Genomic DNA, 14471 nt, shown 5'->3' on the forward strand with positions numbered 1-14471 from the left:
ATCAGTTTAAAATATTTTCTGAATATATGAGAAACTATTCTAACTAAACTACAAACAAATGGCAACAGAAACCTCAAGATTAAGATGGTTATAAGGATATGAAATAGTGGTGACCAATGAATCTTTACAATAATTAAATCTAAACTGAAATGTATAAACCAACTGGGAGTGTGCAACATAAATACTAAATAAAGACTCTTTAAATAGGAGGAATATACTGTGAGGAAATTCTAGTAATTGACTAGGAAAATGTTTACTAAATGATTATCAGCAAAACCTGGGAGCTGGTTGGGACTAAGGCAGATGGGTAAAGGAAAAGCAATCCAGAGATCACATGTGGTTGTAGGAAAAAGAGAACGAAGAAGGGAAAACATTCTGAGGGTCTAATTTTACTGGAGTATGAAGGGTATAGAGCGTTTTTGAGAGGGAAATAATTGGTAACTTATTTTCAAATAATCATAGAAAAGTATATATCTGATCATTAGAGCAGGGAAAAATAAAGTAACCTTGAAAGGAATAGAGAAGTATCTCAGAGTCGCGAAGTTAAAAAGAGAAAAATAGAATGAATAAGAATGTTACCAGAGTACCAAAAATGAAGAAAAGGAAAATGAGAAAAGAACAATGTAAATAAATAATAACATAAAATAAGATGGAATGGTTAAAATCAAGCATGATTGTCATTACTCCAAATTGTATTTGCCCATTAAAATGTAAGCCATTAGAGATTGTATATTTTAAAACTTCAGATTAAAAAATTACAGCTCTGGGCTATTTATGGGACACATTTTTAAATGCTCATTTTTTAAAGTTAAAAATAATGGGATAGACACCAAAAACATGATCCATAAAAAAAATGATAAAAAGTCCAACAAATTCCTAGTATCTAGACTATGTAAAGAATTCTCAAAACTCAACAGTAGAAAAACAATCCAATGAAGAAAAGAGCAAAAGACATGAACAGACGTATTAACAAAAAGATACAGGCAATAAGATTTTGTTCAACATAATAAGCCATGAGGGAAATACAAATTAAAACCACAAGGAAATATCAGTACATACCTATCAGAATGACTACATAAAAAAATTGACAACACCAAATGCTAGTGAAGATGCAAAGAAACTGTATCATTTGTATACTATTAATGGGAATGTAAAATGGTACAGCCACTCTGGAAGAGAATGGCCATATGATGGAATACTACTCAGAAATGAAAAAATAAGCTACTGACACACTGAATAATTTGTATGGATTTCAGAGGAATTCTGCTGAATGAAAAATCCCAATTCCAAAAGGTTACATAGTATATGATTTTATTCATGTAACATTCTTGAAATGATAAAATGATAGAGATGGACACAGATCAGTAGTTGCCAGGGGTCAAAAAATGGGAAAGGGAGGAAGAAGGCTATGGCCATAAAAAAAGTTCCAGGAGGGATTCTTATGTTGGTGCTGTTGGTGTCTCGACTGTGATGATGGCCACATGACCTGCACATGTGATAAAATTGTACAGAACTAAACACACACACACACACACACACACACACACACACACGGAGTGCATGTAAAACACAGGACATATATAAACAGGATCAATGGATTTTTTTCAGTGCCAATGACCTGGCTGTGATATTGTGGTACTGTGCTAAAGTCGTACAGGATGTCACAACTGGAGAAAACTGAATAAAATCTATCCAGAATCACTCTCTCTATTATTTCATGCAAATTGACAATTATTTCAAAATAAAAATCTTTAAAAAAAGAAAATAAAAGGATGGATATCAGGCAAATATATCCTAGAGATATCAGGCAAAGAACTGAATAAACTGTGGTTTATCCACATTATGGACTATTATGTAGTTATTTTTTAAAAGTTGAAAATAACTAAAAATAACTATTTTAACTTTTTAGAAATAACCAACAAATAATAAATTAAAACTCATTTACTTAGTAGATTTTTTTTTTTGACAGAGTCTCGCTCTGTCGCCCAGGCCGGAGTACAGTGGCACGATCTTGGCTCACTGCAACCTCCACCTCCTGGGTTCAAATGATTCTTCTCCCTCATCCTCCAGAGTAGCTGGGACTACAGGTGCCTGCCACCATGCCCAGCTAATTTTTGTATTTTTAGTAGAGACGAGGTTTTACCATATTAGTCAGGCTGGTGTCAAACTCCTGACCTTGTGATCCACCTGCCTCGGCCTCCCAGAGTGCTGAGATTAGGCGTGAGCCACCACACCCGGCCAGTAGAATTTTTATAAGATGTTAAATGAGCAAACTAAGGTTCAGAAAAGTGAGTGGTATACTTTCATTTTGATGAAACCATGCCAAAAATACTCTCCCATATACGTATATATCCGAACATACCTGCCTTTGTGTGTGTGTGTGTGTGTGTGTGTGTGTGTGTGTGTGTGTGTGTGTGTGTGTTATTTGAAAATGGGTACATATATGTGAATATACATACCAGTTTATTAACATGAATAACCTTGCAGGGAGGATGGATGATGCAGATTGCAGGACAGGAATGGAGGAAGGAGTAACCAAGAAAACTAGAGAAGAAAAAAAACCCAGAGCACTAAAACTACCAATATATATGAAACAATCCCAATATATATTTATATACAATTATGGATGTGCATTTTGTTCTTGTAAATTTAAAGAGATTTTAAGATTTGTTTTTATTATTTTATATCATTATCATTCAATAATTTTAAATCTACTGATACACTATATAAAATACATAGATATAATTTAAGTAACTGATTTAAAAGGTACAATTCAGTTGTTTTTAGTGTATTCACAGAGTTGTGCAACCATCATCACAATTTTAAAACGTTTTCATCACTCTGAAAAGAAACCCTAAATCCATTAATAGTCACTTTCCACAGTTCCCTTCTCCAGCCCTAAGAAACCCCTAATCTACATTCTGTCTCTATAGATTTGTCTATTCTTGACCTTTTATTTAAACAGAATTATACAATATATGGTCTTTTATAACTAGCTTTTTTTTTTCACTTGGCATGAGGTTTTCAAGGTTCATGCTATTTGCAGCATATATCAGCACTTCGTTTATTTTTATTGTCAAGTAATAGTCAATCGTATGGATACATCACGTTGTATTTATCCTCTCAAGGGTGTAGCCTCGGCCATCTGCACAGTTTTGGGATAGCAGTGGTTATAGCAGGGCTCTCTTTGTCTCTTTTCCTAATCTTTCTGTTGTCTATCTCATTTGATATCACATCCAGATATTAGACTCCAGTAATTGCCTGCTGATTGCTCTATTGTTTTTGACAATCCATCAGCTATAAATTGCTCCAGAGTCTGCTCCAATTAAATTTGGGAAGGAGGAATTTTTGAAGCTAGTATTTGAAGTTTCTTTTGACCCCAACAGGGCTCTTCATAACTGTCTTTCTCTGTTTCTTTAAAACTAGCTAACCTACCATTTAGCTTATTTCCCTACTGTAGCTATTAGCCACTTTTTGATTGTTTGTTACCAAAATATCTCCATTGGGTTTTGGGGGGGATTTTTTTGTTTTGGTTTGTTTTGTTTTTTTACAGACAGGGTCTTGCTCTGTTACCCAGGATGGAGTGCAGTGGTGCAATCATAGCTCACTGCAGCCTTGGGGTCCTCCCATCTCTGCCTCCCGAGTAGCTGGGATGATAGGCACATGCCATCATCTCTGGCCACTTTTTAATTGTTTGTAGAGATAGAGAGCTTGCTATGTTGCCCAAGCTGGTCTCAAATTCAAGTGATCCTCTCACCTCAGCCTCCCAAATTGCTGGGATTACAGGAATGAGCCATTGTGTAACCTCCATTGATTTTGATAACACGTTTAGGCTTAAACTTCTTCACACTCTGTGTCAAATAAACTCAGTTTCACAAAAAAATGGAAAAACATTCTGTGCTCATGGATCGAAAGAATCAATATGGTTAAAATGTTCATTCTTCCCAAAGCAATCCACCAATTCAATGCTATTCCTATCAAACTACCAATATCAGTTTTCACAGAACTAGAAAAAACTTTTCTAAAATTCATGTTGAACCAAAAAGAGCCTGAACAGCCAAAGCAATCCTAAACAAAAAGAACAAAGCCAGAGGCATCGCATTACCTTACTTCAAACTGTACTATACGGCTACAATAAACAAAATAGCATGGTATTGGTACAAACACAGACGCGTAGACCTATGGAAGAGAATAGAGGACCCAGATATAAAGCCACACACCTACAGCCACCTGATATTTGACAAATCAACAAAAATAAGCAATGAGGAAAGGACTCCCTATGCAACAAATTATGCTGGGATAGCTGGCTAGCGATATGCAGAAGAATGAAACTGGACCCCTACTTTTGGCCATATACAAAAATTACCTCAAGATGGATTCAAGATTTAAATATAAGACCTCAAACTATAAGAATCCTAGAAGAGGCTGGGCATGGTGGCTCACGCCTGTAATCCCAGCACTTTGGGAGGCCAAGGCGGGCAGATCATGAGGTCAGGAGATCGAGACCATCCTGGCTAACATGGTGAAACCCCATCTCTACTAAAAATACAAAAAACAAATAGCCTGGTGTGGCGGCCGGTGCCTGTAGTCCCAGCTACTTGGGAGGCTGAGACAGGAGAATGGCATGAACCCAGGAGGCGGAGATTGCAGTGAGCTGAGATAGCACCACTGCACTCCAGCCTGGGTGACAGAGCACGACTCTATCTCAAAAAAAAAAAAGAAAGAATCCTAGAAGAAAACCTAGAAAACACCATTCTGGACATCAGCCTTGGGGAAGAATTTATGACTAAATCCTCAAAAGCAATTGCAACAAAAACAAAAATTGATAAGTGGGACCTAATTAAATTAAAGAGCTTCTGCACAGCAAAAGAAACTATCAACAGAGTAAAAAGACAACCTACAGAATGGGAGAAAATATTTACAAACTATGCTTCCAACAAACATCTCATATCCAGAATCTATAAGGAACTTAAACAATTGAACAAACAAAAATAAATAACTACATTAAAAATAGGCAAAAGACATGAACAGACACTTCTCAAAAGAAGACATACAGGTGGCCAACAAACACACAAAACAATGCTCAATGTCACTCATCATCAGAGAAGTGCAAATCAAAACCACAATGAGATACCATTTCTCACCAGTCAGAATGGCTATTACTAAGAGGCATAATAGTGGCTGGTGAGGCTGCAGAAAGAAGGGACGCTTATACACTGTTGGTGGGAATGTCAATTAGTTCAGCCTCTGTGGAAAGCAGTTTGGAGATTTCTCAAAGAACTTAAAACAAACTACCATTTGAACCAGCAGTCCCATTACTGGGTCTATATCCAAAAGAAAATAAATCATTCTACCAAAAAGGTATCTGTGCTCATATGTTCATCACAGCACTATTCATAATAACAAAGACACGGCATCAACCTGGGTACTCATCAGTAGTGGACTGGATAAAGAAAACATGGTACATATATACCATTGAATACTATGCATCCATAAAAAAAGAAAAAAATTATATCCTTTGTAGCAACATAGATGCAGCTGGAGACCATTATTCTAAGGAAATTAATGCAGGAACAGAAAACCAAATACTGTATGTTCTCACTTATAAGTGGGAGCTAAATATTGGGTATTCATGGACATGAAGAAGACATCAATAGAAACTGGGGACTACTGGAGTAGGGAAGGATGGAGGAAGACAAGGTATGAAAAACTAACTATTGGGTACTGTGCTCAGTACCTGGTGACGGGATCATTCGTGTCCCAAACCTTAACATCACACAATATACCCAGGTGGCAAACCTGAGCATGTACTCCCTAAATCCAAAATAAAAATTGAAAACAAACAAATAAGTCAACCTCTTGGGGGGAAAGCTTTAGAGCTTTCTGTTCTTATAAACTGACTCTCCCTTTAAGCAAAATCTTTGAGCCACTCTTCCAGGCAAGGGGCAAGAATGATAGCCTCTGGTCTTCTTAGTTTACCTTTCTGGGCATGGAACCTCTACCCTATATGTAAGCAGTCGAGGGCAGTCAAGATCCCAATATTTTTGGCCTGACCCAGCTGGATGAACTTTCTACTCTATGAATGGGGTCTGGGTGGAAGAAGGGAGCCCCTGACCTCTCAGCCACACTCACCAGGAATTGAAACTCTACAACTTAGATTTCGAGGAAATTGGAAATGCTGGCCTGCCCCTTTTGATGAGATCCCAGGCCGCTTGGTTGGGATTTGAGGAGAAGGGGAGCCCTTTCTCTTGGACACATCCGTCCAAAGTGGAGCATCTATGGAGATGAGTTGCAGGGAAGGAGGGGCCAGAGGGAGCCATGGCTCAAGATCTACAGAATCTCAGAATCTCTGTTTTTACCAAGTTTTAGTGTCTGTCTTTGGAATAAACATTTTTACATTCTATGCTCTTAGGACACTTTGCAAAGACTTTGATGGTTGGTTTTTGTTGGCATTGTTTTTGGTTTCTGATTGTGTAGGGTTTTTTGATTGTTTGTCTATAATTTTCAACAGTTAAGTTTTTTGACTGGGGCTTGGATCTGTGGAGCTCCTCACACTGCCATTATGGGAGTAAAACCCTAGAATTATTATTTTTTAGAAGACTGTGGCAAAGAAGATGCCTGTTTTCACCACATACTCTGAGCTTCAGTTTCCTTATGGTAAATCAGGATAATAATTCACACCACGCTGCCTAGGACATGGTAGCCCGGAATAAGGGTCAGTTTCTTCTTTCCCTCCTCTTGTCTCACTTTTGGAACTTAAAGACATTCTAGTTGAATAAAGGTTCCTGCCTAATTAGTGTGTTGTTATGCTTTAAGAATTTTAAGACTCCATAAAAGTATTTTAGGTAAAGAGAGTAATATATTTAAACACTATTACAGAGTGATCTTCAGACCTGAACCAAGATTCTTTTAGAGATTTGACTCATGAGAAAATACTTTAACAAAACCACAAACAAACAACATGACTCAGGGCCTTTTTTTTTCCTTCTTCCCTCTCTTTTATACCTTCCTCACCCCATCCTCTCCCAGCTCACTTCCTCCATATATTATAACATTTTGTCAACATGTAAAAATTATTGAATAAAAATTGAAGGATTGAATACCTAAAAGAATAAAATTCAGGCAGTCTATATAAATTTCGTAAAGCAGTTCATAACCAGTATTTTCTCTGAGTTGTGTTCTTATATAGCAGTCTGAACCTTGAAATAATCCCCACCACAAACATACTCTCTTTTGTAATATATAATTTTATTTATTTTTATTGCACTAAGAGGTACAAGTGCAGATTTGTTACATGGATATATCCATAGTGGTGAGGCCTGGGCTTTTAGTGTACCCACCACCCAAATAGTGTACACTGTCCTCATTATGTAATCTCCCATCCCTCACTCTTCTCCCACCCTCGCCTTTCTGAGTCTCCAGTGTCTGTTAGTCCACTCTCTATGTTTTGTGCACACACACATTTTTTCTTCCCTCTCCCTCCTTCCCTCTCTCTCTATTAAGAAATGAGAATCTCAAGAAAGGCATTTCCAATATCATTTATTCATTTAGTTACTCAGGCATTTATTTAACAAAGTTTATTTAATAAGCAGGATGTGTATCGTGCTCTGCCAGGTCCTTGGCCCCTGGTTTGCATTTTAAGAGATGAAACAGGTTTGAAGAGCTGGCCAATCAGCATGTGCCTTGCCAAGCCAAAGTGTTATTGTCATGTTTGCTCAATTTCCATGTAGTATATTCAACTATTTATAATTTAAAATGACCAGGTGAAGCACTGTGGCTGTGATCCTAGCAGAAGCTATAATTGAGACTTTCCTTTTCTTCCACCTTGTAACAGCTTTAGAGCTGGCCAGGGACAAATAGTATCTTGTTTTTAGCTTCTCCTACAAGTAATGTTGAGCAACTAGAATCTATTAAAATTGATTCATAAACTACTACAAACTCTTTGATCTTATTAAAAGATCCAGGACCAATCAGCAACAAAATATAATCAAGTATGATGCAGTCCACCCAGGGCTGCTTATTGAAAAAGTGGATGAGGATGATGAGCTAAAAGACAGACATGAAAAAATTTGTTTAAAAAAAAAGTTATCTTATTTTAAATAAATAATTTAGAGACTTGGGATAGAGTTAAAACTTTTGTTTTTAATTTGAAAATGGAAGAATTTTTTGTACTTTGGATCGTGAAATTACATTATTTTGTTTAGCAGGTATGTACTGAATCTTTACTATGTGCAATATTAGCAAAGCATATGGCCTGCTTTCAAGAAGTAAGTCAGACACAAACAATTAAAATTGAAGGCAGAAAATATCTGTTACAATAGAGGGTCTAAAAATGCCATTTAAGACAGAGAAGAAAGAGATTTATTCCTGGAGAGAAGATTAGAAGAGGTTTCATAATGGAAATAGCATCTGATTCAAAGCCAGCAAATGGACAGAAATGTGGGGACATAATAAAACCAACCAAAGCACATTATGGGCTGCCTTTAGAGACCAGCAAGTAATCCTGCCTGTCTGGAGCAGTGGAAAAGGGGAAATAAAGTTAGATGAACTGCAGTCAATCATGAAGACCCCAAAATGTCATCAGAGGAGTTGGGAGTTGATTTTGAAGACAACAGAAAACCACAGAAGGGTTTTGAGACAGGGAGTAGTAATCAAAACTGTGTCTTAAAGGGATTATTCTGACACCATGCATAAAGTTGATTTTTTAAATATTAGAGGTAGAAAGACCAATATAGAAGTCGTTGTTCCACTAGGCTAGGTAGGCCTGAACTATGAGAAGAAAATCAATGCAGGTGGCAGTTCTGTAAACTTAAAACAGGAAATAGAATTAAGGGAATGGATCACACTGGGAAGAGAGATGATAGAATTTCAGTAGTGAAAGAGGAGTAGAAGATGTTTTGAGGTTTAATGTCTGTGTGTCAGGAAAGTTGACAATGCCCTTAAAAAGAGAAAGGAAACAGAGAAAGATGAGGTTTGAGGAAAAAAGAAAAGTGATGTTTCATTTATTCAATAAATTTGTATTAGGCACTTACTATGTGCCAGGCGGCTGCTCTGGGGGGGGATGAGAGAGTTATCTTTAAATTTTAAAGCTCTTTATGTGGAAGAGGCACTGTTCTCAATCTGTGCTTCTCCGAAGGCAGAGCTGGAGCAGTGAGTAGAAGCAAGGTAGGAAGTGAAATATCTTTCTAATAAATTGAGGCTTCGTGAGAAGTAGTAAGAGCTCTGTTACAGGCAGTATTCAAGTAGAAGTTGGAAGATATTCCTCTAGGAACATTTTAGCCAGGGATGCCTATGTTAGGAAAAAGGTTAGACTAACCTTTCTGCAAGTTCTCTCCCAATCTTAAGAGTCTGTTTCTTCTGATGATCTAGTCCTGTGGGTTCTATTCTTAATCCCTGGTTTCTCCCAATTATTAAATAAATTACTCAGTCTATCTGCCATTCAGTAAAACTCACACATTTACATCTGTTATTCTTGAATTATTTGGGGTTAGGGCTCATCTTCTTTATTAAAAAAAAAAAACTATCCAGTTAATGTTACCTTTATAGCTAATTTAGAATGGTAACCCTGGTAGATTGGGTTATAAATATCAGAGGGGAAAAAGGATTTCTTGTGCCTAATAATACTTTTGTTTGGAAGAAACCATGCAAACAAGAAATAAATTATCTTGACTTCAAGATTGCGATGCAGTTTCTGTATTTTGCAGTATTTCAAAAAAGAAAAAAATATATATCTCGGAGAGGCTTATTTTGCTATAGCATGGTAAAGAAACAGAATAATTATTCTCCAAACACTGCAAAGCTTCAGATCAGAAACATTTATCTGTGCTGCATTTTAAAAAAGAAGAAGAAAAGACAGGAAAGAAAGGAAAAGGAGAAAGGGAACCTGTCGTGAGCTCTGTTATAAGCTATAGTTCAAGCTTCGCATTTCCTGGTGTCTTTTGAAACGTAAAATTCCACAACAAATAGCTCTGTAACGTATAACCAGTATGAAGATTCAATTCAGATTTAAGCACTTTGGTTTGCTTTTGAATCTTGCTATTTTCTGCATTTGTTTTGACTGCTCTCATCATTCAAGATTGACGCTTGGATGGGTGTGTAGGAGGAAGCAGCAGCAGCAGGCTTACAGCTTGCAGACAAAAAAAATCTGCTTTATCTGATGGCTATTATTGAAAATGCGAGGTGTAGCCTGGGCTGGGTAATGAAGGGGAGCGAGCGAGGGGGAGCAAGGAGCATGGAGCTGCATACTGATGAGTGTAGGAGTACTTGATAAAAAAGAATTCTGGCTGCCGGCCGTGCATTGCTCATTGTGGAGTACTCCAACAATCACATAGAACGCAGACCAGCCCAAGCTGACAGCTTGATATGCCTTCTTCTGCTGCCTGGTTTTGGGGGCTGTATGACGTACTGGTCGGTAGTAAAGATTAATATGTAAGAAATGTGGAGCTAGGATCAAGTCATACTCCACAGCCTGCCTGGCAAACTATGTTTTACTTCTGACTTTGCTCTCTCGCTGAGAACATTAATCTGTCAAGCTGGCGGGCTCCTTTGATAGCAACTTTCCCAGGGGCATGATGTGGCAATGCCACCTCTCAGCCCAGGACTACCGCTATTACCCCGTGGACGGCTACTCCCTGCTTAAACGCTTCCCTCTTCATCCTCTTACAGGACCCAGATGCCCTGTCCAAACAGTGGGACAATGGTTGGAAAGCATTGGGCTACCTCAGTACGAGAACCACCTGATGGCTAATGGATTTGACAATGTGCAGTTTATGGTAAGAAGCTCTCTGTGTCCACGGAGCTGCCTTTTGTCTGTCTTTGCTTCTTATGTGTCTTACGTGGCTCAGAGGCAGCCTGATTTGCACCAAAACTGGTCAGATTTATATATGTAACTGCATTGGAAAATTGGATGCCCTTAGGACTGAACTTACTGTGTACATATAGACTCTCGCTAAAAAATGAGATCTGTATGTATCCATATACATATGTGTTATATGAATGAACCGGTGAGAGTGCTATTTATAGGCAGTGAAAGAAGATTAATATTGATATTCTCCCTGTCATTCTTTGTATGATTTTTTAAATAAATTTGTAATCTTAGAATACTCAGATTATATCCCTCTTCAGCTAATTCTTGATTCTTAAATTATTTCACTTGAGCATCAGCATTTAGTGGTTAATGAGACAATTTGTTGTGTTTATGGTGTGAAGATCATTTCTTTTCCGGATAATTGTTCAATAAGCAGTTTAAATCATGTGGACAACCTTCAGTTCATTAGCAAACTGCTTCAGATGGCCAATTATGGAGAGCATTTACTTCCACATGCTGATTGAAGAGCAATGAAGTATTGTTTATTACTTTCGGTGGAAAATAAACACTTTGGTCATTTAGCTGTCAATATTTAGAAAGAAAGGTTGGTGGACTAAGTATAGTCATGTTCTTCTGAATTCTGGTCTACATGCAGTCTAAACCTAGCATGTGCTAACTTTCCACCGTTTTGCATATAGGTGAGGAAGGAGGATGGGAAACTGTGCAGACCGACAATTCAGCTTTCTAATCATTCCCATACCTCCCCCAGTGCTCATCAGTTCCCCTTGTTAAGCTACGTCACAGCTCTATTACCTTTCCTCGCTTTTAAGTACCCATGACACAAAATCACTGATCCCTAAATTTAGAGAGACCTACATAACACAGGCATGTAACACACAAATGACTTTTGGAAATAAGTAATAGCCCTGCCTAAATACAGTAATAGGGCTGACACCTGCAGCTTACTAGTACCAGAAATGATAACACAATAGTGAGAGCTGATTAGATTTTTTAATTTCTATCTTAGATTATTTTTCTCTGAGGTTGACTTGAGTACTATAGATTTGAAGATTATTAACATTATTCAACTTCTGCTCCTTCTCCAAAAGTATGTATGCCCAAGAGTTTTTAAAAATAAAAAAGACATAAATATAGTAAGATATATGAGCTCTAAGTAATTGTGTGCACAGAATGCTTTATGAGTGATTTGCTGGTTTTTTTATACTGATATATGCAGCTACTGTTATTTTTCTTGTGTTTATCAAGTACTATCACTGGTTATATAGACAAGATATTTGGGTATTGAAATGGAAAAAAGTGAAAGTTCTTCAATTGCTATGAAAGTCTTAGAACACTGGGCAGATTTAGGACAGACTTAGGACACTAAACAGATGGCATTAAGAATTAGAAGAACTATCAAACAGAATTGGTCTTTTTATTATTGTTTATGTTTACTGTACATTTCAATATCTTAATTGTTTCTCCCTGTGTCTACTTGAAATAAGGGTTTCTCATTCTCAACCCCGAAACCCTTGTCCAAATTTATTCTGGTCCCATGAGAAGTTAGGTCTTTGGATTTCCTGGATCATTTGCCCACGCTGAAAGACTTTAATTCAGCTTATTTTTCCTCCGAATGTTAAACACTTATGAGCAAATATAATACCTTTTTGAAAGCCTCGAACTGAAAGGTTAATCAAACAGGTTTCAAATAAGCATTCAAAGAGAGATCGTAAAAATTATTCGTGAATGCATCATGTATAAGCACTTCAAAATTTATATGGAAGGTAAAATCCTGGATATATGTGATGTAACCAAGGTCTAATCATAGATTATATTCTTTACTTGTTTAATTCAAAGTATTTGGTATAATTTTCTAGAAAATAAGAAAATATTATTAATTTAGATGGGCCAATCAAATACTTTCTTCATGAGACAGAATTATCTTTTAAAAAAACTTTGAATTGCCATTTAGAGGAGTTAATTAATTATGAAAATGAAGCAAATCATGAAGTGGTATAATCAATTAGTGCTTTACATGCTGTTATACACCATTTATTTGCTACTAGTATCATAAGCGATTAATTTCTACCTTTATAAAAATTATTTATTGATCTACATAATCTAATTTATGTAATTGCAAACTTAGTTAAATACATGAATATGATTGGCTTGCTGTAAGAAACATATTTCTTTAATGTGGTGAAAAATCTGTTAGACTTGCTTAGTCTCCACTCAGTATCATATTCTAGCTTTTGTTTTTCTTGAAGCACATTCTGACCTGCATTTGTTCCTCCTGTTGCCTAAGCAACAAGCACCACACTCCTATTAACTATGATGTAGTGCAGGTCTTATTAGCGTTTTTGAACAAGACAGTAGAAATCAAAAGGGTATAATTAATGTTGGTTGAAACATCATAGTGCATCCATGCATAGATGTACTTTATTTAGGAAATATCTTCAGGAGTTAATTTTTTATTCAATCAAGAATCCATTAATGAATTCGAATTTAAAGTGTCCATATAAGTAACTTAAAGTATTTATTGAAAGCTTTAAAAATTATTTGCTAAATCTGTTCTACATACATACTCTCACACATAAATGCAATATGTGGATGATTTATCTCCATGGCTATGATTATCTTTAATAAGGACTATTTTCACCAATGTCTAGATATGGTTAGAAAAGAAAGACCCCAATTGTTTTTTGGTTTTGGTACTTTTTTTTTTTTTGAGAGGGAGTCTCACGTTGTTACCCAGGCTGGAATGCAGTGGTGTGATCTCAGCCTCCTGCAGCCTCCATCTTTCCAGTTCAAGCGATTCTCCCGCCTCAGCCTCCCAAGTAGCTGGGATTACAGGTGTGCACCACCACACCTGGCTAATTTTTGTAATTTTAGTAGAAGGGTTTCACCATGTTGACCAGGCTGGTCTAGAACTCCTGATCTTAAATGATCCGCCTGCCTTGGCCTCCCAAAGTGCTGGGATTACAGGTGTGAGCCACCACATCTGGCCCCCCAGTTGTTTTTAAATATTTGTCAATTATTGCTCCTCCTTCAGGCTGATATTTATCCTGGATTTTACTGATGTGTGATTTTTTCCCTGTATCTTAAAGACAAAATTTCAAACAACTTTTCCTTTATGTATTTCATTTTGGTTTTCATTTTGGTTTGTAGAATAGTTGTGCACACAGTTTAGATCCTTCTGTACCCTTAAAAATGTAAAATAAATAGAAATTTGTACAATCAATGAATAGTTTCAGAAGTACATCAGGTCACCTAAGACTTTAGGAGAGTCACATCTATGTTAAAACCAGAAGCACCTTCACAACAGAATCTTTTGTCTGAAAATCTGCCCAGATCCCACCTTACCTGTTTATCCCCTCAGAAGTCAAATATCATCACCTCCCTCCTGCTTGGCAAAGCCTACCTGATACTCACTAACCTCTGGGAATGCTGCCATGCCCTCTGACATTTCACTCACTTCCCCTGAGTTTGCAACATAGAGAATGTGTCTAAGTTTCGACATTTTTTTTCACCAAGGAGTTTAGGTATGAAGTGATTACTATACAAAATGTGCATGCTTATTTATTTCCTTGTTATATTTGTCTCTACCATCATATTTATTTTTCAAAGTCTAATGACTGCTTCCTAAATTTTAAGTCCCAAAGAA

At 36.9% G+C, this 14471-nt stretch overlaps 1 protein-coding gene across 18 annotated transcripts in view; it reads left to right on the top strand.

Annotated features, from left to right (window-relative positions):
- Positions 1-14471, top strand: part of ANKS1B (ankyrin repeat and sterile alpha motif domain containing 1B) — a 1250661-nt gene that overhangs the window by 803760 nt on the left and 432430 nt on the right. For 15 of the 18 annotated variants that reach the window (XM_030819772.1, XM_030819768.1, XM_030819762.1 and 12 more), the window contains one exon: positions 10666-10772. In XM_030819772.1, coding sequence (XP_030675632.1) covers positions 10666-10772 — 107 coding nt within the window. Of the gene's footprint in view, positions 1-10162; positions 10773-14471 lie in introns of those variants that run through there. The other 3 variants (XM_030819774.1, XM_030819775.1, XM_003259711.3) reach the window with 1 other exon arrangement.

Source organism: Nomascus leucogenys, chromosome 10 (assembly GCF_006542625.1).
Source record: "Nomascus leucogenys isolate Asia chromosome 10, Asia_NLE_v1, whole genome shotgun sequence".
Taxonomy (NCBI): Eukaryota; Metazoa; Chordata; class Mammalia; order Primates; family Hylobatidae; genus Nomascus; species Nomascus leucogenys.